The sequence below is a fragment of the Microtus pennsylvanicus genome, chromosome 7, assembly GCF_037038515.1.
Source record: "Microtus pennsylvanicus isolate mMicPen1 chromosome 7, mMicPen1.hap1, whole genome shotgun sequence".
Lineage (NCBI taxonomy): Eukaryota > Metazoa > Chordata > Mammalia > Rodentia > Cricetidae > Microtus > Microtus pennsylvanicus.
In genome coordinates, this window is record NC_134585.1 from 113,753,604 (window position 1) to 113,779,196 (window position 25,593).

The following is a 25,593-nucleotide window of genomic DNA, read 5'->3' on the forward strand; positions in this document are numbered from 1 at the left end:
ATAACATTCCATTGTGCATCCATGCTACTTTTTCATCACCCACTCATGGGCTGACGGACATCTGGCTGGATCTATTTCCTGTCATCCACTGTGAGAAACACAGCTCTTCCATGATGTTCTAGATGAGTATTCCTGTGCTAGGATGCAGAGTCCTTTCGACATGCCCTTCACAGACAGCTCCAGATAAAGCCATTCTCTTTATCTTGAGAATAAAACTGAGAACTTCCAACAGCTCCCCACACTTTACAGCAAACAACTGTATGGAAGCCGGTATTTATATAACATCTGAGACTTTACCAGGCCCTCGGTACATTCTTAAACTCGTTCAGAACTAGGTTGTGATGATAGCGGTTTGAATTCTGGCTAGCCTGTTGACTGTGGAATCATGGTGACACTTAAACTCTCGGCTTGTTATCCTGAGTAAAATGGTGGTGGAGATAGTACTAGGACCAAATGGTAAGGATGGGATGGGAGAAATACGATGCTGGTGTAAGCAGGTCGCTGCTTTCCTTTCCTCCTGTAGAGATGGTTATTTGTGTCTGGTTTCCGTAACGACTCCATGTTCATGCAGGAGACCCAGTCCTTTTGAGTGTACCTCACGTTACACAGTGATTCTTAACTCTGTGATGCACAGAAGCACAGTTGAAAGCGTCCCAGCTCTCCCTGCTGAGAATCACAGTTCTCTAACTGCGATGCCCTCGAGCATCCTGGACTAGCTGAAAGCTTTGTGATGTCTACCATTCATTCTCATCACTCGATTCCAATGAAGAGAAACGATGTCTGAGGGAGTGTGGTACACGAAGCTCCCCAAAGAGTGCTCCAACGCCTTCTCCTGTGTAACTGGGAATCAGGGAGCATCTTTTGGGGGTCTGGGTAAGGGGATAATAGAAAGAACAGAGGAGAGACAGAGTAGGCTGGACCTAGAGAGCAGTAGATCGGGAAAATATTTTAAGAGAGAAGGTGGAAGAAGCGGAACACAGTTGTGGTTTCTCATGGAGCCTTATTTAGCAGGACGTGATGGATCCCCTGGGAACACATGCTGCCTCTCACTCGACACTGCTGACTTCTTGCCCCAACCCTGACACATGTTCAATCTCACCTACCCAGGGGTCCTGGCTCTCCCTACTGGAGTCATATATGACAACCTGAAATATCTCACTCATCATATCAGATACCATAAAGTTCTAGAAATTTCTCTGTCAAACATGAAATAGTTCTCCTTGCACTGTGAGTGTGGATGGTTACAAAGGAAGCCGGGTAACTGCCAATATAAAAGACCAGTGAGAAAGGCCGTGGTCCTGGTGTACCTTGAACAGCAACAGACTAGCTTCATTAAGTAGCACTTTTCTCTTGTTCAGAGAAAATTGTAGGGGACCAAAGTGCCCATGAAATGGTCATGTTTAGAGTTCTGAGGAAAGGACACTGTGATTGAAAATAATAAGAATAATGTTTAGACTAGGCAATCGGATTTGAACTGGAATGATCCTAGTGAGGGTCAAAGTCAAGACATAATTTTTATTACATTAATTAATGTGTGTGTGCCAATGTGTGCGTGCCTATGAAGTCTCAACGAGGGTGTCAGATCTTCTTGAATGTGTAGTTACAGGCAGCTGGAACCAAACTCTGGTCTTCTGCAAGAGCGACAAGTACTCTGAACCTCAGGGCTATCTCTGCTGGCCCCCAAAATTATGTGTTTCAGACAGTCAGACAAAGGACTGGTGAGGTGGCTCACGTAGTAAAAGGTTCATGCCTCCAAGTCTCGTGATCCCTGGAACCCGCATAGAGGAAGGAGAAAATTCCTGCCCATGACTTCCGTGGGTTAGTGGCACATACGCTTTCTCCAATCCCAGCAAACAGAAAAATGTAAAAGAAAAAAAAATTGAAGAACCAGTCAGATGACTGACATCATCTGGAGTAGTGATATCTTCTGGTAGGCGGGGTTCCTGGAGTAACAGCTGCAGACCTCCCTTTCCAGGCTCTGACCCAGCTGCTGTGCTCCAGCGTCTGAAAGTTAGCGAGCCTTCCCAGGGACTGTTTGTCTGACCTTGTTTATGTCACAACCCCTCCAAAGGCTGCCTAGGCGCTGTGCTTATTTTATCATCATAGCCAAGGGAGCCTACGTGCCGAAGGATGAAGGGAGCAGATGCTGTTTGTGTGGGACATGACACAGACCAGCTGAAGAAGAGGGTGGGATAACAGCGTGTGTTGCCCTGCTCTGAATCATGAAGAAAGAGTTTTTGCTGCTCCTTGAGGGTAGGTGAAATTTAAAGATGGAAGAAAGAATAGCCTATTTATTCCTACAGATCCCTCCCACATTGAAATTTATCGGAACGATACAGCGAAAGCAGTTCAGGCACAAAATAAGACAGCTTGTTTTAGCGTGTCTAGTGCTCTGATGTGTGGTTGGGGGACTGTAGGAATTACAGGTATCACCATCCACGCAAGCAAAGGTCTTATTATGACCTCATTCTGACCCACACACATTTCTCAATGCACAGATCTGAGTCGTTATGCATGTAACCTGAGTCTTCTTGTAACCCGGGCATGGTGGGCGGCTCACCTAGTTGCTCATCCTTTTGCCCCTGTAACAAATACTTGGCATAAACATTTTAAGATGATGAAGGATTATTTTGACTCATAATTTCAGAGAATTCAGTCCATGGTCATTTAGTTTTAAAATTTAATTAGTTAATGAAATTGTATTATATGGGAGTAGCCATGCATGGTCCAAGGTATGCGCGTGGGGGTAAAAAGACAACTTGCTCCTTGTCCTTCTACCACGTGGGTCCCAGGGATTGAACTCAAATTCTTGGGCTTGCTGGAAGACTCTTTACCACTGAGGCATCTGGGTGGCCCAAGATCAGTGATTTTATTTTTTAAGTATTATTTTTTATGGACATTTTGCCTGCATGTGTGTCTATGCAAGGCATGTAGGCATGGTGCCCACAGAGACCAGAAGACCAGAAGAGGGCATCAGACTCAGGGGGACTGAGTTAACAAAGATTGTAAAGCCTTGTGGGAACTGGGAGTTAAATCCAGGTTCTCTGGAAAAGCAGCCAGTGCTCATAACTGCTGAGTCATCTCTCTAGCTCCAGGCCCTATTGCTTTGAATCTGCGACTGGTCAAACATCACAGCTGACCTCCCAGCAGAATGTGGAGATGGCAAGACAGGAAGGAAGAAGGGGTAAAACATACCCTATAAGGGCAGGCTCCCTGGAATGTGCTTTCTCCAACTAGGTCCTAGTTCCTAATATCCCGTTCAGCACTAGCACATGAAGAGATGAACTCAGCATATAGTTAGCGTCTTCATGGTCTAACCACGACTCAGCAGTGCCACCAGCTGGGGTCCACACCTTCAGCATCTGAGCGTTTGAGGTCACTTGATTTCCAAACTTAACCCTCATGATTCACTTTGAGGGTAGAATGGTTTATTCCTGTAAATGTGTTTTGGCTTTAGCGCATCTAGGTGGTTTCAGGTGGTTGTAGTTTACACCATATTCTGGTTTGTGGTCTACATATCTGTTGTCTACTGCATCTGCAGTAGACCACGGGAGTGTTTACTTTCACACTTTGATTCACCTTTGGTCTCTGATTCTGAAATATAACCACAAGTCCATGTGTTAAAGAAAGATGTAATTTTTCAGCATTTAGAGCCAGTAGAGATAGTGATGCCTAAGGAGGTAGGGCCGAGAGAGGAATTTAGGCCCTTGGAAGTGTGACCTAAAATGGTCACTTGCCTGAGCCTTTCTCTGCTTCACAGTCATTATGATGTGAGTTGTTTTGCTTCATTGTCTGCTCCCTGCAACAAACTCATATCTCCATGGGCCCAAAGCAATGGCTTCAACCAACCATATACCAAGATTCCTAAGATTGAACAAGATGCATCTTTCCTAACTCATCTCAGCTGTTCTGTCAGTAACAGAAAGCCTAGAGTCCTTCTCTATACAAGGTATGTTGGGACAAGGTTGGGATTACAAAAAGGGATAAATATCCATGTCTAGGTTTCCTTTGGAAATTTCCCCTCCATTGATATTGTTTTTCTACCAATTGCCAGTAGCAAATATGTAACTTGAGGTTGGCTGGTGACCTGAACTTTGCCATGGACCCCTGGATCTTTATATGAATAATGAAGGGGCTGGAAAGGATGATTTTGAGGTTCTTCCAGGTTTAAAACTTGGCAGTTTCTCAATAGTAAGCATCGTCTTGCTTGGAATGGTGATGTACACCTTTAATCCCTGCAGTTGAGAGGCAGAGGCAGGCAGATCTCTGAATTTGAGGCCAGTTTGGTCTGTATAGTGAGTTCTAGGAGAGCCAGAGCTACATGGAGAGATCCCCATCTCACAAAAAGGAGCTGTCTTTTGTCTAGTGCAATTGGTATGTATACACACGTGCATGCATGTGTGTGTATATGTGTGTGCCCTGAATTTATCTATTTCAAGTCAAGCGCCACGACTATTTTCCCTGATAGAAACAGGTTAGACTGGTACAAGCCTGTAGAAATTTCCTTAAGTAACTACCCAGAACACTCAGTCCACACAGATTCCCATCCTTTCCTATTTAGCCAATTAACATTTGTGGAAGGCCTGTTATCTGTGGGAGGTGTTGATCATTAGACCATGTCCTGTAGACTTTTCATCCATCTCTCCGTTTTCACCTTCTGTGACAGACCAGGCAGACAGCAGTGTAGGGAATGTGTATTTAATAATTCTCTAGAATGGTCTCAAGCTTTCTGTAACAAAATGTAATACAGACATCATGATCCAAAGTCCAGGGAGATAGTGACCAACACATGAGCATGGGGAGAGAGTTGGCAAAAAGTGTTCTCTATCCATCCAAGCTTCATTTCTTAAGCCTTCATTTCAAAGAACACTGCCCCATTTTCTCTTAGAAGTCTCTGTGTCGGCTAGGGTATAGCTCAGTGATTTGATCTCTAGCATCCTAAAAAAAAACGGAACTCCCAAAGCCCAGAAGTCTCTGTGTGTTTTGAGGAAGATTTATTTCTGTTGCCTTAACTTGTGTTTTGTCCAGACATGATCATGAGATGTAAATCCAGAGACAGAAAACTTGAAATGGAAATCGGGCAGCCTTTGAGCCAAACTTACTGTGTGGCAGAATGAAGGGAGAGGCCACAGCAGTACCGTAACTGAAGTTAATCCCATGGAGAGTCTCTCACATCGCTCGCCAACTGTTCACTGAACGATGTCACACAGCGCAGAGATCGGGCTCTCTGCACAGGAGCCTGAGACAGCAGCCGATGCCCACGGTCAGAAGCAAATGGGCTTGCTTGCACTCACCTTTCCCCCGCATCTTTTCTGTTCTAATTCAGGATTTCCCAATCTTGATGTGATTGGCATTTGAAGTTGGATAATTTTTTTTTCTTAGCAGGACTTGTCCTGTCTATTGCAAGATGTTGAACATAATCTCTGAGCTCTTCCCTCTAGGTACCAGTAACCCTGCTCTCCCTCTTCCCTTAGTTGTGGCAATTAGTCTCCCTCCATTGCCAAATGTCACGTGGAAGATAAGAAGGGGGGAAATCATGCCGCTTCACCCCCGCAGTGCTCTGGAGGCCGGAAGCTGAGGTCACAGCTATCCACGCAGGGTAGAAAGTAGAAACTTCAACCCTCATGATGACATAAGGCCACAGGGCAGGATGAGGAGAGCGCCTCTCCTGGGCCATGAACAAATCCGCATCATCTGAGAGCTGAGTTGCATTTGTTTGCCCGAGAAAGAAGTCATTGAGATTATTTGGAAAAATCAGCATCACTCGACTATTTTGTTTGCCCTGAAATTATGATCACCCTCCCTACATGGTTGACATTTGTCAGGTGGGAGGAGAAGCCAAAGCACTTTTGAAAGCATCCTAATGAGAAGAGCATCGCGGGGCCCGTCACTCAAACGCTGCCACCTCCGAGTTGTGAAGTGGTGGCTGATTAGCTGCTTTTCACAGTGTACACTATGTTTAATGTGCTGAATACAAAACGAGGATATGGCGATCAAACCCATCCAGGAGCTCTGAGAGCAACACTAACAGCCCATCCTCTCGCTCCCCCGGAGCTGGCGGCCAAGGGGAGGTCCCTGAGGCCTGGGAAATCGCCCACCCTGCACACATTGTACTAGCAGTCTTACTACAATCTAGTTTGGTTGAAATAGTTTCTAGGTCCGTCTTGTTCCTATCGGAAGCATCTGTGAGTTGCTTTTGTTTTCTTCTTTGCGTCTTATTCCTGTCGGTTCACTCCAGACTTCTAGACATGAATTCATTTTCTCCCAGAAATACAAAACTAGGTCATATGTCGTGGAGAATATGTCTGTAGATCTCTGGGATTCTGGAAAGAACAGCAGGGAGACATTGTGAGAGGCACTCAGCTAAAGCTCACTGGGAACCCAGAGTCTCCCCCACTTGCCTCTGTGTGAGTATACTTCCTGTTTGGAAACAGGATTGTTTTTTCTTTATTCTGTTGTCCTGCCGTGGTCCACGGTGTATGGGCTGATGAGGGAAGGTGATAGCTTCACTTTTAAACTAAAGGAGGACCATCCAGCTACAGTCTCAGGGGAGCAGCAGGCCCTCAGAACACACAGAAACGGAGAGATAGAGGATGGACAGGATCCTGGAGTGAGGCTGGTAGACACTGTCCTGTCTGCCTCTACTCCTAGCCAGAGAGTGTGTGATGAAAATGCCACGGCCAATAAGAATGTGTGTCTCAGATAATGAGCTGTCCCTTTAGTTTAGAAATCTACCAAGAGAAAAAGAAACAAACAAATCGAAAACCCAAAATCTCCAGAAAAAAGTTTGGTTTAAAGTTACTTTCTGTAGAGAACAAAGTAGTAACTGAGGATGTATGTAACCCTGTGTGCTATGTGTGAACATTGTCTTTCACATGTATGACTTGACTTGTCTAAAAAGCTGAAAATAGCTGGGCAGTGATGGCGCACGCCTTTAATCCCAGCACTTGGGAGGCAGAGGCAGATGGATCTCTGTGAGTTCAAGACCAGCCTGGCCTACAGAGTGAGTTCCAGGATAGGCTCTAAAACTACAGCGAAACCCTATCTCGAACACCCCCACCCCCCAAAAAAAACCCAAACTAAAAACGAACAAACAAAAAAACCCATTTAGAGTGGAAACAGGGATCAAGGGAGAAAGATAGAGTTCCTCTTTCCTCCTGTGATGTCCCTAAGGGACAGTCCCTTGTGGGGAGTCTCCCTCTGTGGAAAACCATGGGGTCAGAAGTGAAGGTAGCTGGCAGGTTTCTTTACAACCAATCCACTTTTTCCACTGCACTGTCTTAAGAGCTTAGAGAACACAAAGGGGAAGAGAAGAAACAAATGAACACATTTCCACCTCCCTCCAGATCATAACTATCTAGGCAGGATGTGCTGTATACATGGCAGGTGAATGTGGGATTCAGGGACCCCCAGGAAAGGGGTCTTAGGCTGAAAAACACTTCCCTGAAATGGATAAAGGAAGTCATGGATATGAACTGGTGTAGAACAAATTTCCCAGAAAAAACAGGGAGGGAGAGAGCAAAGCCAGAAGGGGTGTGTGTGTGTGTGGAAGGCAGAGGGATATTTTGAGAGAAGAAAGTTAGAGGCCTCTGATTGCTCAGCCGAAGATAATATCTCTGATACAGTTCTGCCCAGACTCATTTTGGGTTCCTGAGCAAAAAGACACCATGCTGAAATAGTGTTTGAATATTTTCATTCTGGTACCTAGTTTGTTATTGCCTGTAACAGGGAAAGAATTAGTCTAGGGCTGGAGAGATGGCTCAGTGGTGAAGAGCACTGCTTGCTCTTTCAGAGGATGGAGGTTCGATTCCCAGCACCCACGTGTCAGCTCACAACTGTCTGTAACTCTGATTTCAGAAAATCGCATACACTCGTCCGTCATTCTCTGTGGGCACCAAGCACACACAGGCTGCGTAGAGCTCCATATGGCCAAAGCACCCATGGACATAAAATAATAAAATAAATTAGAATTAACTTGGATATAAGATGATAAAAAAGGGATTGGGATCAGTCTGAGAGACGACTTGGAGGAAAGGCTGTAGGTATAGTTTGTGACAAGGCACTGACCGGAAGAACAGAGAACAGTCAGGAAAACCCTGGGACTGTGAGCCTCAGGCCTCATGGGTACGTAGGAGTGCTGAACTTCACAGCTCAGCGTTGAGCAAATTTTACTTGCGGAAGAATCGTTAGATGGAAATGTCCCATCAATAATTGGAGCCAGAGAACACCTCTCAGCAGGAGGCCAGCTGGTGAGTCACCTGGGCCCAAGGTGGGCAGGCTAGCGACTCAGCAAATGAAAAATAGGTGTTTGGATTTACACAAAGAGTTGAGTTGTGTAGTTTGTTTTCATACCTGTCACTCAGGACTCTGCTCTTGCCTAGTACTAACTCCTCAGAAACCTTAGCCTTTCACAACGCTGGGAAAAGACCCCACCCTAGCATTAAGGCGTATTCCTTCACGTGGCTGATGCTGGCAGCTGCTGGACTCTTGCTTCCTAACGATTAGTCTAGGGCTGGAGCGGCTCAGCCGTCTAGGGCTGGAGCACTGGATCGGCTATTAGAGTGTGGGCTCAGCCGTCCAGCAATGCTCTGTGTTTTAGCTCACCTGCCGGACCAGCCACTTTGCATGCTTTTGTGTGGCCAAGACCCCTCATCTTAGCATCTGGCAGTGGAGAGAGATAGCAGTGCCCAGACAACCAGAAGGACAGAAGAAACACGAGGGGAAGGCCCCGAGTTCAGTAGCTGTAGCTGACTCCGTCTTTTGACCTCCGAATCTGTAAGAGGAGAGAAAAAAGTTCAAAGTCACAGAGAAGAAGCTGAATGTCCCCTTCGCGTGACGAAGAAAGGGCATCTGAAAAACGGAGCAATTTGTGTCTAACAGGGCAATTTTGTCTTCTTCTCTCTGCACTTTTGAAATGAACTCGGAGGTTTCCCTTTTTATGAAGCAAGGTCCACTCTGTGGTCCAAATCAGTGAGGATGCAGCCGAATGAAGCACGACATCAATGATGGTTACTACGAGACAACGCTGCTAAAGGAAGGGCTCAGGCCAGTTCCTTGAGTTTGGACCTACTTCTCCCCAGGCAGGGGCCTTCACAGGTTCTGGGCCATCGGATTCCATCACACCTCCATAAAATAAGGAACTGTCAATTTCCTCTTCTACTCATCCTAGACAATCTGATTTCATGCGGCCATTTCAGTTCTGTCACTCATTAGGTGTGTGACTTCAGTAAGTAACTCAGTACACGTTGGCTCCAGTTTCCTCCTCTACAAAGAAAGCTAAAATAGGATGGCCCACTTCACAGGGCGATTATAAGGATCCCTGGGTGACTTAGCACGGTGCCCGGCGAACGGTCACTCGAGTGTTAGCTGTGAACACAACCAATACAGTAGACCTACCCAGCCGAATAGCTATTCCCTCCATGACCCCCGCTTACAAAGGTATTTCTTCAGTTTAATTCTGTCTTAACTTTCATATCTGGATTTATTGTTGCTACCAAATAGGTCAGTTAAAAAATACAATTATTCAGTAAATTCATGTTTTTGGTTTTTCAGGGTAGTGTTTCTTTGTGTAACAGCCTGGAACTTGCTCTGTAGACCAGGCTGGCCTCAGACTCACAGAGATCCACCTGCCTCTGCCTCCTAAATGCTAGGATTAAAGTCACATGTTGCCGCCACCACCTGTCAGTAAATATTTTTTCGTATCAACTATTGGGTTTTGTCTTTCCTTAGAGATTTATTTGATTTTTCTGTGTGTCTGTCTGCTGTGAGCACGTGCCTGTGTGGGCGCAGCTCCTGGAAGCTCCAGAACTGGGTGTCGGATCCCCTGGAGTTGGAGTTGCAGGTGGTTGTGAGTTGCCCCATGAGGCCGCTGGGACCGAATTTGGGTGCCCTGTGAGAGTAATATATGCTCCTAACCGCTGCGCCACCTCTCCAGCTCCATATTGTCAGGTTTCGGAGGAGTCCAATAAATAAAACCCTTTCCCCAGCTTGGCGCTGAGGACAAAAGCCAGGCAAGCAGAAGACCTAAATAACACTTCTGCTGCTCAAAAATCTAGCGGTGAAGGGTGACGCTTGGTAGGAAGCAGGCGGCCGCAGCCTGGACCCTCGCCCTGTAGAAGACGGCACCAGAGTGTGGAAGGCTCCCATCTTGTAGGACAGATCCTGCTCCTAAAGCACCGTTAGCCTAGAGAGCAGAGCGGACTATGCCTTTCATGGTAGTGACAGCAGAGAGAGAGGGAGCTCAACCATGTATGTTAGCTTCCAATGGCCTCCTTCTCCAGGGAAGGGAGATGGGCACTCACAGGTTAGACACACAGGGATCCTGCTCCCAGAGTCAAACACACGGCATGGGAATGCAGCCCCCCACGCTGCCATGTGATCGCTGGTGTGCCGAGCGCGGCCATCTCTGCCTGCGTCCTCCATGGATATTTGAAGAGCAGCATCTCTAAACCGTTATCTCCTCCCCGCCCATATCGCTGCTATTTCCCTGCTGTGGTGGTTGCATTGCTAGGTTCCTAGACATCCGGGGTGGTGACATCGAACCCATTTTGACTTTTATTGCTCTTGACGTTCACATTTGCTTTATCAAGATCTATAGATTTGTTTCTATTCAAGCAGCTTTTGATTCTTTTTCTCTTTCAAAGGAGAGATATGCTCACAATCCCTCCCTTGGACCACCGCCACAGGCTCCTGATTTCAAGGCGTCTGAGTCCTTATTTTCTCCTTCTTTATAATCTCACTTGAATTCTGCTTACCCACTGCTCCGGTCTAGTCACAAATAACAACTCTCCCTTAGAGGGCCCTTATTAATACTGGGATTAACTTTTTAATGATATTTGTACCATTTGTCTAGGTATCTCATGGCGTTGAAAAGTGCTATGAACATAGTTGACACAGAACACATACTTGTTGAGCAACTGTCCGGGCTGACTAGTATTTCACAGTGTGCATTTACTATAGCGTATCCATTCTGTCCACTTGCTTTCTGTGCCATCAATGGACATTTCAGGCTTTATTTTTTGACTATTATAAATAGTATCACTATGGCTACGAACGTGCAAATATTTATTCAAGACTTTTCTTTGATTTTTTGGGGCTATACCTAAAAGTATGGCTGTCAGATCATATGGCTGGTCTATTTTTAGAGCTTGCCATTTTCCGTTGATTCCACGAGTGTCCGTCCTACAAACAGCGCACAAGTGATTTAGTTCCTCTGTTCCTCACCAACCCTTGTTAATTCTGTGCCTTGATTTTTTTTTCGGTGGCATGTGGTGACCATCTCAATGGGCTTGGGAGCCTAGGGAGATTAGCTTCCTGCTGTTTCACTTAGCTTTCCTCTCAGGATGGATGTCGTGAAGCACGCTTTGATGTGTTTTTTTGGTCATTTGAGTAACAGAATTAGAAAAACGCTCTTTCTCATACACTTATTTTCAAACTCAATGCTCAGGGGGCTGGAGAAATGGATCCGTGGTTAAAGATGCCTGCCATGATAGCAGGGGGACTGGACTTGAGTTCACCAGAAGCTCACATAAACGTGGGGGTGGGCGTGGCAGCATACCCATAATTCCAGTCTCTAAGTGTGGGAACTGGGGATTAATCCCAAGAGCAGGCAGGCCATCGAGATTAACTCCGGGTTTAATTGAGAGACCCTGTACTAATGTGTTTCAGGACATGTGTGAAAATCATGCAAAAATATGCACATAGATACCACATACACATGCACATAGATACAAAAACATGCACATAGATACCACATACACAGCCAAATGAAAAACATGCACATAGATACCACATACACAGCCAAATGAAAAGCACACATCCATGGAAAGTGGAGAAAGGCAACAGTCTTCACTGCCTGGAGATATAATTCCAGGCAGACTGCTTGCCTAGCATGTACAAGATCCTGGGTCTGCACTGAAAAACAAAACCTTTAAATTTAGCTATTTAGCTTTTTTTTTGTTAAGTTATAAGGATTCTTTTGGATATGAATACCTTATTAGATATATGATTTGCAAGTATTTTCTGCTCTCCTACAGATTAACTTTCATAACTAAAATTTGAATACAAATGTAGGCTGCTGTGATTTAGTCAGTTAAACTCAGCCATCCTTTGTCAGGAACTTACAGTGTACAAGATACTCGCTTGAACTTTTCTAGACTTGATACAAACAGGGGCTCTTTTGGCAAACTCCAGCTTCTGAAGACAGGGTTCTGCAAGGCACAAGGAGCCACAGCCTCATAAGTTCCAGCTGACTCTGTATTTTCTTGAAACTGGCTTCCTCCTAGGTTTGGCATGCACTAAATGCACTGATGCACCCCAGGCAGGTGAGGGGGCTTCTCAGACAGGCTGCTGAGAGGTCACTTCCCTCTAAGGTTTTAGGATTTCCCTCAATAGTGGTCACGACTAGTCAGTATTGGTGAGATGGCCATTCAGTACCACGATGGCTGAGGAAGATGGAGTCAGAGGGGTAGACAGGTTTCAGACTCCAGACCTTCCCAAGGAGAGGTTGGGATCTTGTGAATTTGGGGGAATTTACGGTGCAGTGGACCAGTTAACTCGGTCACAGCTGTCACATAGCCATCATGTCTCTCCACTGCGCCAAGTATTCCCACCAATTTAGAAAGACCCTCCGAGCTGGGCGGTGGTGGCGCACGCCTTTAATCCCAGCACTCGGGAGGCAGAGGCAGGCGGATCTCTGTGAGTTCGAGGCCAGCCTGGTCTACAAGAGCTAGTTCCAGGACAGGAACCGAAAAAGCTACGGAGAAACCCTGTCTCGAAAAAAATCCAAAAAAAAAAAAAAAAAAAAAAAAAAGAAAAGAAAGAAAGAAGGACCTCCGAGTGCTAAAGTTCTCCAAGACGACCGAGGAGAAGAAGCCAATCAATGCCTTTTGGAGGCAGGAAATCGAGACAGAGTCTCACTGTGTAGCTCTGCCTAGCCTGGACCTCACTTTGTAGAGCAGGTTAGCTCAACTCACAGAGCCCCACCTGCCTTCCAAGGGCTAGCATTAAAAGTGTGCGTTACCATGCCAGTCTCAGTCACCATTGTCAACCAATATGCTATAAATATTGTGCTGTGTGAGGCTTTCAATTACATAAATCAATTATGGTCAAAGTCTCTAGACCACCGAGGAGCCTCACAGTCTCAACCTTCCTAACACTGTGACCCTTTAGCACAGTTTCTCATGTTGTGGTAACCCCCAACTATAAAATTATTTTCATTGCTACTTCATAACTGTAATCTCGATACTGTTACGAATTGTAATGTAAATATCTGTGTTTTCCAATGATCTAAGGTGACTGCGGTGACCCTCAAAGGGGTTGCAACCCATACTTAACCACTGCTCCAGAGGATCTGGAAGACTAGAGATGTTTGCACCCTGGTACATATCAGATAAATTCAGTTTTAACTGACATATCTTCTCTCTAATAATACATGTGATAAACATGGAGAGGTGTGCAGGTGTGTTTAGGAAGAGAGTGCCTGACTAGAACCCCCAGATCTCGGGCTTCATCCTACAGCATGGGAGACAGGAAGCCCCAGGAAACCCACCTGTCACTTTGATGGCTCCTGTGGCTTTGGCAATGTTGTTCTCTATCATGCAGGAGTATGTGTTGTTGATTGTGACATTGTAGAGCACAGATACAACCTTCATGGTCACATTCTCAGAGTTCAACTCGAAGCTGGTGTTGGAGACTTCTGAGAAGTTGGCTCCTTGGTCAACCTGAGAGGCCCAGGCCACTGTGGGCTGGGGGAACCACCGAGGAGCCTCACAGCGCAAACTCTCTGAGCTGGCATTATAGTCCACGTTTATCTCTGGCACACTGAAGGCTGCAGGGGCAAAAGTCAAAAAGGATAAATGTCAAGGGAAGACAGATTATACAAAAAAGCCTTAAAGTGCTAGGTATTAAAAACACAAACAATCAGCCGGGCGGTGGTGGCGCATGCCTTTCATCCCAGCACTCAGGAGGCAGAAGCAGGTGGATCTCTGTGAGTTAGAGGCCAGTCTGGTCTACAGAATTAGTTCTAGAACAGGCTCCAAAGCTACACAGAGAAACCTTGTCACAAACAAACAAACAAACAACCCAACCACAATCACTTCTGTCACTTAAGTGACTCAGAGCTTTCCCATGGTGATTTTTGTGTGGCCCTTTATGTCATGGGCATAAATAAATAATAATTTGCCCCAAGCATCCCTATAAATTATATCCCTTTGTCCAATACCACAAACTCCAGGGACCTGAGTTTCAAATATATCAGTGTTATGATAGGTAATGTCCTTCATGTACAAGGATTGTAAGGAAGGAAGAAAGGAAGGAAGGAAGGAAAAAAATAAAGAAAAAGAAAGGAAGAAAGAAAACGTCTGTTGCCTTGTGACAATAAGGTCAAGCCTTGGATAGCTTCTGGATTTGATGTTTTAAGACAAAGAGGGAGGAGGAAGGAGAAAGAAGCAAACAACATAACAGCACTCGCTTATCACCACAGAAAGCACTCACAGGCCTTGTCGCCGTGGCGATTTGGACTTTGCTTGTGTGGAAACTAAAGCTCTGATACCTAGGAATAGAATGGCAGCCGTTTGTTTTATTCTAAGAAATGCTGCTCATTAAAGTGACATCTGGGAATTACGAATTCCTTCTTCTGCAACTAGGCAGAGTAACACAATATGTTAAGGTTGTGTAGCTTGGTGTTCTTGTGGGACTTCTAACAGTGGGAGCCAGATTGTCTGTGACTCCGTTGCTTGCTTTTGGGACCTTTTCTTCTTACTGGGTCACCTTGTCCAGCCTTGATGTGGTGGTGTGTGGGGGGATGCCTAGTCTGTTGTAACTTGCTATATTGTGTATAGTTGATATGCCTGAGAGGCCTTCTCTTTTATGAAGAGAAACAGAGGGAGTTTTATCTGGGGGGAAGAAAGGGTGGCAGGGAGAGACTTGGAGGAAAGGAGGGAGAAGAAGCTTTGGTCTTCTGTATTAACATAAAAGAAGAATAACTAACTCACTAAATAAATAAATAAGTGTTAAGGATCTGGGCTTATTATTATGCCAAAATGGCAATCCACAATTAATATTTTTAAAAATTGTTGTGCTGATGGTACTGATGGGCCTGATGGTGCTGGTGATGGCTGTAAGGGTCCATGTGCCACAGCACACCTGTGAAGCTTGGAGGATAGTTTTGCAGAGTGCTTCTCCTCTTCCATCTTTAGATGGTGTGGTTGTTTGGGCAAGGATGGCCGCCATAAACTCATATGTTTGAATACTTGGTCCCGGTTGATGGAACTGTTTGGGAAGGACTAGAAGGTGTGGCCTTGTTGGAGGAGGTATGTCACTGGGCTTTGAGACTGCACATGCTCACACCATCCCAACTCAGAGCGCTCTCTCGCTCTCTCTCTCTCTCTCTCTCTCTCTCTCTCTCTCTCTCTCTCTCTCTCTCTCTCTCTCATGCTTGTGAATCAGATGTCAGCTCTCAGCTACTGCTCCAGTGCCATGCCTGACTGCCTGCTGCCAATCTCCCTACTGTGATGATCATGGACTCACTCTCTGAAACTGTGATCCCCGAATATAACTTCTCCTATAGGTGGCTTGATCATGGTGCCTATTCAGAGCAATTGAAAAGTCGTTAAGACACATGGTTTCAGGGATCAAACCCAGGCTGACAGCTTGAATATTGAGCACCTTCACCTGCTGAACCCTCTCATCAGGCCTCCAGGTAGTGAGTAATTCATTACGCCATTTAGCTGCTTTTTTGCTTAGGGTTAGGCTGGTGCTAAGTGAGAACGAAAGGAAACCTTTCCCTTGCTGTTGTTTGTTTCCGAGTCAGTCTTATATAGCCCATGCTGGCCTTAACCTCACCATGGAGCTGAGGATGACATGGAACTCCTGATCCTCTGGCCTTCGGTGCCATGCGCTGAGGATACAGGCATGTGCCAACACACCCTGCTCTTCACCTTCCTCCCAGCAAGCCTGTTCCATAGCAAGGAAGATGAGATGCACATGCTTGGAGCAGGTAGGGAACGCGTCCCTAGGAGGCAATATGGAAGCTAAGTCATGAGCATATGCTTTGTGCTAGAAGTGTATCTCAGGCATTCCTTTATTTGAGCTTCATATAAGCCTATGGTTATCAGTTACTATACCTATGCTCAAACTTTAAAATTTTGGAATTATTTTATTTTACTAATTTATTCTCTCTCTCTCTCTCTCTCTCTCTCTCTCTCTCTCTCTCTCTCTCTCTCTGTTTTTTTTTTTAAGACAGGGTTTCTCTGTGGAACAGCTCTGGTTGTCCTAGAACTCACTCTGTAGACCAGGCTGGCCTCAAACTTACAGAGATCCACCTGCCTCTGCCTCTGCCTCCTGAGTTCTTGGATTAAAGGCGTACACCACCACTGCCAAGTTCTACTTTCTTTAAAAAATGGATTTATTTTTGTATTATCTATTTGACTGTTTGCCTGCATGTCCATGTGTGCACCATGTGCATACAGTGCCTATAGAGTCCAGAAGGGGGATCATAGTCCTTGGGTTGCCATGTGCAGGCATGTGCATGCTGGGAAGCAAACCCAAGTCCTCTGGAAGGATAGCTAGGACTCTTAACAACTGAGCCACCTTTCCAGTGCTGTCCTAATCTACTAAAAATTTAAAGTTAGCTTACAAATAAATTTAATTATATGAACAACTTTAGATTTACATAAAAGTTTCAAAGACAATATTCAGTAAGAGAATTCCTGTAAGTTTCCCGTTCAGTTTCCTCTAATGGAGCATCTTCAATGGCCTTTGTTCTTCTGTCAAAATCGAGAAACCAGCATCACTGCTAATTAAACCCCAGCCTTTATTTGTATTTTGTCCATTTTCCTGTTAATGTTGGGAATTCTGTTGTTGTCCCAGAATCTCACTAGTATGCCATTATGGTTTAATTATTTCACCTCAGGTTTGTATGAACTCTGGCATTTTCTCAATCTTCCCATTTAAAAAAAAATTTTTTTAAACAGTAGTTTTAGTAGTGGTCAGGTATTGCTTAGGGTGCCTTTGTGTTGGGATTTACGGGATGTTTTTCTCATGGTTAGAGTCAGTTGGGGTTTTGGAGAGGAAGACCGTTGCAGGGTAAAGTTCTCCTCCCATCAGCACGGCACGCTGGAAGGCACGAGCTCTCACACCCGATGATGTGAGGGGCGTGTGTTAGGTGTCTTAGAAACCTGACTTCACGTCTCCGCATACACTGACTGAGCTGAGTGGGAAGACTATCAAATGGTGCCTCCCCCTCCTGGAAAAGGAGAGAGGGAAGCAAATTATTCGGAATTTCTGTCTGAAGAGAATTGTATCATCTTCCTCCTTGTAAGTGTTTTGTGTGCTTTAGACCCCGAGTCATAATTTAGTAGCGTGTTTTCTTGGCTCACTGTTTTAGGCTTTCAGTGGAGTTTGTGCAGTTGGTCTTACTGTTTGATATTGCCCACCAGGCTCCCTCTTCAGATAAAGACGCTGAGGCTCAGAGAGGTTATGCTGTTTGGGTCACTGTCCTTATCCAGGCCTGGATCTAGGGCAGTGCTTTGTGACATAACACATATAAGGAGGAGTTCAAGAAAGGCCCATGAAGCCTAGGTTAGACTCGGGAGCACAGGCTACTTGATACCCATCTTTCAAGGCCCCTTTCAGTTTCTTCCTGGGGGTTTCTTTCTCCTTCCCTCATGTGCATTTGGGTGTGCTCTCTCCCTTCCTTTGAACCCCTCTCTCGTTCTATTTCTTCTCTTTTTCTTTCTTTCCTTCCTTCCTTTCTTTTCTTTTTTTTTTTTCGAGACAGGGTTTCTCTGTGGCTTTGGAGCCTGTCCTGGAACTAGCTTTTGTAGTCCAGGCTGGCCTCGAACTCCCAGAGATCCACCTGCCTCTACCTCCTGAGTGCTGGGATTAAAGGTGTGTGCCACCACTGCCCAGCTATTTCTACTTTCAGAAGGTGTTGTTTGTTATACTCTGTTGTTACCCTGGGCAGTCCTTCAGTTCGCTAAGATCTATACTGGAAGCACTGTGAAAGGAGGGACAGTCACTTCTGTTTATTAATCCTCTTCGTATTCTTCATGGCAGCTATCTGAATCCCAGGAAACATCTGTTAGACTGGGTTGGCAAGGAAGTGTGGGTTTCACTGGGGCGGTAATACTGAGTTCGTATGACAGCGTTGCTTTGGTTTGGTCCTTTTGGACCGCTCCTAAAATTGCTCTCTGACAGAAGTCTCTGGAAAGACTCATCTCAGATGTGGGCTTGGTCCTGATTAGTATAGAAATATCTCAGGACAGATGGTAGGCTTCTCTTAGTAGCAACAACAGGGCCTGCCTTCAAGAGACTGCATTTATTAGCTAGGAGCCTTTAATCCCAGTAGTTGGGAGGCAGAGGCAGGCAGATCTCGTGAGTTCAAGGTTAACCTGATCTACATAGTGAGCTACAGAGTGAGACCCTGGAGACACACATACACACACACACACACACACACACACACAGAGAGAGAGAGAGAGAGAGAGAGAGACAGAGACAGAGAGAGAGACAGAGAGACAGAGACAGAGATTTGGGGATACACCTAGAAATTCAAAGGTGGTGAGAGACTCGAAGAAAATATTTGACGTCCTAATATTATAGCAGGTCACTGTGGAAGTTGGTATGGTCTTGGGCACAACAACCAGATCACTACTAACAGAGATGAGAGAGTTTGGTCCAATATTGGTCATTTATGAACACACTATATTTCATCAGCGACTGGTGACCTTTATTCTCAGATATCTCTGGGTGCCCCTCTGCCCACCCTGCGGAAGTAACTCACCTCCAGTCTTATACTCCAGGTTGGCGTTCCCTTTTCCTTTGGAGGTACGGATGTAGCACGTGTAGGTGCCGGCGTCTATGAGTTGGACATTTTTCAGCCTCAGGGAAGCGTTGCCGACCACCACCTGATCAGCAAACACCGCGGTCCGGCCTCTGAACATCTCGTGCTGCTGCGAGAAATCGTCTTTGCCTTCTTTGAACTCGTGGACCAAACCCAGGGTCCCTTCTTTCAGCCACTGGATTACGATGCCGTTGAGCTTGATGTCAGGTTCAAAAGTGCAGCTCAGAATCCCATCCTCTCCGATGTTTCCAGCCGAGGTGAACGTCCTGACGGTGATGAAGTGTTTGCCTGCGATTCAGGAAGGAACAGTGAAGCCCCGGTACTTTGACAGCCAAGCCCTTCATTAATGCAAGCCAGACAGAGATGTCCAGATCAATTGGAAGTAGAGAAAAGCGTTTTATTTAAAAGACATGACTAGAAAGAGGAGGAATCTACGTTAACACCTACAGCAGATCTGCTGTGCACAATAGCTTTTGTAAGAACAATCTCCCCAAACCCGGAGAGGCGGCAAGAGGAGAACACGTTGGAGTTGAGGGTTTGAACATGAGTATTCAAGTCTGCCATGCAACCTTAAATAAGTCATGTGACTCCTCTGACTCCCAGGAAAGTGGAGGTAACAGCCTCTGAGAGGTCATTATGAGGAACAAATCAAATGGGGGTAAACTTAATCTGCAAACGGCAATTACACAAGTAAGGTGTTATCCCTAGCTAAGCAGGCGGGACGCAAAGCTGTACTTGCTGTTAATTAGTATTAGTAATTCTGAAGAAAGTTAAATCCTAATGAGCTGAAACTTGATCTTCCTTGGAATGATGGAGAAACTCAGGCACCAAGAAGGAAAGTGATGGTTCTGAGGTTACGATGTTATCTACATCATAATGAAGAGTGGAAGTTAATGATGCTTTTTTTTTTTTGGTTTTTTTCAAGACAGGGTTTCTCTGTGGCTTTGGAGCCTGTCCTGGAACTAGCTCTGTAGACCAGGCTGGTCTCGAACTCACAGAGATCCGCCTGCCTCTGCCTCCTTCAGCAAATCCTACTGGCGTGCGCCACCACAACCGGCTTAATGATGCTTTGATCCACGATAGAAGCCTCCTTCCTCACCTCTTTGATCCTACCGTCTGGAGGAGCATTACTATGGTGATATCTCCATTCTATGGCCTTTCCTTCAGTTGTGCAGCCCACAGAACACTCAGGCTGGGGGTTCTTTGTGCCTGCTGTTCTACCCGAGAGCACCCTAGGGTGACAGATTATTTTTAGAGGTTTCTGTAACATGGATGTGAAGCTAAGGCAATGGCCATGGAGTCCAAGAAAATCAAGGAGCAGAAACTAGGAAGTGCAGGAGAGACCATGGGAAGCCTCATCCTAAGAGCCGTGCTGGCTGCTGGGCATAGTCAAGACTGCAGGAGGTGCTGCCCGGCCTCTGTATTGTCATCACACAAACGCCTGGTTTAAGTTCTTAAGGTGTTCCTCACAAGCCTTTCTGACACCCTCAGACGTCACTATGATGGGTCTTGGACGCTGCTCAACTGTTCTTTTCGGATTCCTTATTGGTTTTCCCACTGCGCCTGTCTGCCTCCTTCCCACACATTTTGAACACATTGATCTTGCAAGGAGCTTGCTTAGTGTACAATCCAAATACACCTGCCACCTAGCCCCTGAGTTCCCGGTGGTTACTATGGACTCTGGAATGAGTTGCAGATTTCCCAGCCTGGTCTTCGGTGCCAAGCACTGCCTGGCACACAGTGAATGCCTCTTGTTCCTGCCTGGCAGTTTCCTCTCCCACCGTCCCCCTTCGTCGTCTGCTTTGTCTCTGTCGGATGGTTTGTTGATTTTCCTTCTTCAATTTAAAGATCCATGAACAAATAGTACATGTTCCTTTTCAAACACAGAAGCAAACATTTTAGCCACAAGGGTGTCCTTGGCACTTCCAGCTCATTAAGGCTTGGGATTGTCTAATTGACTCCAAGACCTTTACAAAAGAGATGAGGGCAATGAGTGGGAAACAGAGCCAAAGACGCTAAGCTAGGTAGATTTGCATAAAAAAAGAACAGAGGGGCTAAGGATAGAAGAAGAAGTATAGCTAGAAAAAAGAGGCCGAGGAAACAGGCATGCGCACATAGGCTGGGCTGGAAGATCTTTTTGAGGCTTGACAGCGTGGAAGAAAAGGGATTTGGGAAGCAGCTGCCCTGTGTGGCCTTCTATGCGAGCCATTTGGAAGGCTAACTAGGGAAGAGAGCAAAAGGAGGTTTGACTGTGTGGTACCACTGCACCCCTGTCTCCTGTATTTTCTTGAACACTGCTTTGAAGGTTCAGGATTATTTTCAATCCTCTTTGTTTATATCAAGGCCCAGGCTTGCAGGGGCTGCAGGGTCACACTCTGCCTTCCCAACCCTGCTCGTCTTTCTCCTGTGCAGAGTTCCTGCTCTCCTGTTTCCTGCTTACCCACATTCCACTCATATTTGAGACAGGATGGCGGTCCTTCTGAGAAACTCTTTTCAGCCAGTCAACGTAGAACTGGCAGATACACCCCCGCCCATAACTTGTCTTTCCTCTTTACCATGGTAACTGCCTTCTCCCTTGACTCACATCTGGACTTGGCTCACATCTGTAAGCTTTGTCCAAGGGGCAGATGGTTTTAGTCATAACTACAGGTCTGATCGTGTGTGCTGCTCTGCTCCACGGAAAAAGAATATTCTGTGAGTTCCAGAGTAAATGGGGACAAACACAAAACACTGCTTGTATAACCTACCTATCGCAAGAGCAAAGAACCAAGGCCACCTCGCTTAAATGCGGGAGAAACATTAGCCTTAAAAAGACGACAATAAGAATGCGTACAGATCCTGAATGAAACCACAGAACCGCTGGGACTCAACCAGAGCCAGAGTGAAGGTGACTGCACTTCATAAAGTGTCATTGAAGGTAATCTGGAAAATTACTTTTTTCAGAAAAAAATCGCACTTAATTAGCACAATTATGGAGGAAATGAAATGATAATGATATATTTCAGTTTGGTAATTGTGTTACGGAATTCGGTCTAATGTGCTGGCCTTGAGCCCGTAGGTAGGGGCCCCACTGACACAGCTCCTGGAGAACTTGGTAATTAAAATTAGTCAGCTTCAGCGTGCCTGGGGACCTGCGGCAGCTTCAGGTCACTTGGGTTTCTATTCATGACGTGGCCAATGGGATGAGCGTGACACCAGCTGAATTCTCATCCATAGGAAAGGAAGGGGAGAAATAAAAGACAGTGAGGACTTCAGAAATCACAAGGCAGGAACCTAAAGGCAAGAACTGAAGCAGAGACCACAGAGAAACGCTGCTTACTGGATCGCCTGTTCTGCTTGCTCAGCTACTTTTCTTTTCTTTTCTTTTTCTTTTTCTTTTAAATTTATTTATTTATTATGTATACAATATTCTGTCTGTATGCCTGAAGGCCAAAAGAGGGCGCCAGACCTCTTTACAGATGGTTGTGAGCCACCATGTGGTTGCTGGGAATTGAACTCAGGACCTTTGGAAGAGCAGGCAATGCTCTTAACCACTGAGCCATCTCTCCAGCCCCGCTCAGCTACTTTTCTAATTAAAAAAATATTTATCTATTTTTAATGTATGTGAATGCTTCCTGTGTGTATGTATGTATAGCATATGCATGCCTGGTGCCCCAGGAGGTCAGAAGAAGGCATCAGATTCCTCTGGTGGTTGTGATGCTCTATGTGGGTTCTGGCAACCAAAGCTGAGCCCTCTGCAAGAGAAGCAAGTGCCCTTAAGTGTCCAATCATATCCCCAGCCCCTCAGCTACCTTTATTTATATACCTTTATATATATAGCTCACCTACCCCTGCTCGGCACCACTCACAGTGGGCTGAGCCCTCTTAAATCAAGTAGCAATTAAGGAAAAGCCTCGTAGACACGACCTCATGCCAATCTGACCTGAGCAATTCTTTAGTGGAATCTCCCTTTCTAGGTGACTCTAGGATTATGTCGAGTTGTAACTAAAGCTATGACATAGGGGCAATTCCTACCATAGCTCTGGTCGTTTGAGGAAAGGGGTGGGAGACACCAGAGGTGAGCAGGCTCTCACATCTCAACATCTGTTTTCACATAGGTGAGTAATGTTTAATTGCTTCTTTCCTGAGGGATATTTGGGATTGGGAGTACAGGAAACCTGAGGCAAGCATTTCATAGAGATCGTGATGGGGATGGCACTGGATAAAACTTAGGACAAGAACTGTCCCTTGACACAATGCATCCCAGGCTCTATACATTCCAATAGCATAGAACACACTAGATGCCGTTAGCAGAGGGTCCTGTGGCGTGTGCTGGAGCCCAGCTGTGCAGAGTGCACCATAGCACATGGCTCAGTGATGGAAACACACAGCCTGCTCCAGGCAGGGGTGACACCTATTGGGGACACTCTAGCAGAAGAGGAAAAGTGGGTGTGTGGCAGTGGCTCATGTGAGAAGAATAGGAAAGATAACTAGATCGAGAGAAATAAAGGGGAGATGTAGGGAAGTGGCAGAATGTGGGGGTTTGGGAGCATGATGAAGATGTCACACCGTCCGGATCATAGTTCTGTCACTTTCTGGGTATGTGACACTGGGCAATATTTCCAAGGTCTTTATTAGTGCCTTTATGTGTAGAGTGAGGATGCCTAAAAGGACTAAATGATACAGCGCAAGTAAAGGGCTTAATAGTGTACTTGACTTGTCTTGGGTATTGAAAACATTAACCCCCGACAATTTGGAAAGACAGTGGACCAGGCCTCAGGAGGTAAGAAAGGAACATCACGCTAAAGGCGTTACCCTTAGTGACTCATTTTAAGCCACCAAAGTTAAGAATGAGCATCAGATCCTACTTATGAATGAGCGTAAAGAAGCTCTGATGATAGTGACTCGCTTAGTGCCCTGTGTCTAGCAAGCAGGGGAGCCAGGACCAAACCAGTCCTGCCTGGTGCTCAGCCCAGACTGCTTCTGGCATATTTTGCTGATTGCTAAAGCTAGATTGAGATATTTAAAAGCCAACCCATAATAAAGATATTTATTTTAAGAATAAAAGCCACAGGGCTGGGAATGGAATCCAGTGACAGGGTACGTGCCTGGCCTGTGTGAGACCTGAGGCTTGATTCACCCCAACACCGCAGTACACACAGGTAAAAACTTTAAAATAAAAACACCTAAAGGTCATAAATATAAGACACACAAAGAGCTATTTTTTTTACAAATAACCATATCAGTGTTGGAAATATCAAATATTTTCCAAACAATTTGTACAATGCTTTTGATAGGAGCCCAGAGGCGTATCTCGTGTCCGAAGGTGGAACAGTATTGATGTCTTTTGACTGTCTGTCTTGGCCACCCTAACTTCATTAAAGGTCTTCCTTGGGGTGGCCAGAAGATTGTGTCGTTCCCAAGAGGTGCTAAATGAGTTCACTGACAATAGGAAATGGGTATTAACAGTATTTGTGGTGTCCAGCTGTGTCAGCCACTTATGCACGTGTGAGCAATCTCTAGGTTCTCACATGATCGTGCACATTTTAACAGTGAAAACAGCTGATTCTGGAAAGTTAATTTACCTCCCAAAGGGCATGATGCTGTCAAATTTGGGACCCACCTGTCTCTGATCCTTAAACTCTTGCACTGTGAGGAGCCTGGGACTGACCACAGTGCAGCGCTGGGGGACACTTACTCTGGCCAGGGAGGTACCTTCCCAGATGCCTCCCTTCCTCCTGAGTATCCTTTAACGAGGGGCTGATGAAAGCCTCTCAGCCTCTCTTCCAAAGATTCACCTGAAGTGCAGCTTGTGTTGTATGAGGCCCACACTTAGAAGGTTTATTTATTTATTTGGTTGTTTATTTTTGCGATGCTGGAGTGGAACCCAGGGTTTTGCACACTGGGCAAGCGCTCTGCATCTGAGATCCATCCTCAGCCCTTGGTTTGGTTTTCTCTTTTTTATTTATTAGCATATATTGATTAGTGACACATGATAGTGGGCTTCATACCTTTGGTCATATTCACCCATTATCCCCTTCTTGTCCCTCTGCCACTCCTGTGGATCCCCTTCTTCTAAGACTCTTTTCTACTTTGTCTTTGACCCAATAGGCTTAATTAGGGTCTCTTCTATGAGCATGAGTGAGAGATTATCTCAGGAGCATAGGAGGAATGAGTCTCCCCCTCCCCACCCAGCAACCATTGACTGCCACTAGCTCCTTGGGAGAGGGAGAGCCCATGAGCCTCTCAGCCCTAGCAATTGTTACTGCACATAAATCCTCATGGAGGGAGAGGAGAAGAGGAGGTTACCTAAGATTTAGGAGCAGGAAAAGAGATGAGATAACATAAATCCAAAGTAAGTAAAAAGAAGTAGAGATGCCCCCCCCCACTTACAGTGGTTCAGTTTGCATTTATTAGACTTTATGATGGTGCAAAAATGACACACATTTGGTAAAAAGTGCACTCCAAATTTTGATCTTTTATGTGTTCCTGTGCTGGTGTTACGTGGTGGGATACTCTGGTGATTCTGGAACCAGGGAACCAGGTGTGAGTGTAGCTCCCATTGGCTACATGATCATAGAGCCAATGGCCACACTCTGCAGTGTGCTGTGTGCCAAGCATGGTGTCTGAGAGGTTGGGTGTATTAAATGCCCTGAACTTGCAATGTTTCCAGTATACAATTGATACATTGGAATGTAGCTGTATTATCAAGAACCATCTGTATTAGAATGAAACAGATTAGCAAGTTCAGAAATCTATCAACACACACC

The 25,593-nt window shown here is 45.6% G+C and overlaps 1 protein-coding gene across 1 annotated transcript in view; it reads right to left on the bottom strand.

Moving 5' to 3' along the window:
- Nucleotides 1-4,693: 4,693 nt before the first annotated feature.
- Vtcn1 (V-set domain containing T cell activation inhibitor 1) overlaps nucleotides 4,694-25,593 on the bottom strand; it is a 66,637-nt gene continuing 45,737 nt past the window's right edge. The window contains exons 3-6 of the mRNA XM_075979047.1: nucleotides 18,785-19,132; nucleotides 13,550-13,828; nucleotides 8,605-8,773; nucleotides 4,694-6,323 (exon numbers count right to left, since the gene is read on the bottom strand). Coding sequence (XP_075835162.1) covers nucleotides 8,655-8,773; nucleotides 13,550-13,828; nucleotides 18,785-19,132 — 746 coding nt within the window. The 3' untranslated portion in view covers nucleotides 4,694-6,323; nucleotides 8,605-8,654. The remainder of the gene's footprint in view (nucleotides 6,324-8,604; nucleotides 8,774-13,549; nucleotides 13,829-18,784; nucleotides 19,133-25,593) is intronic.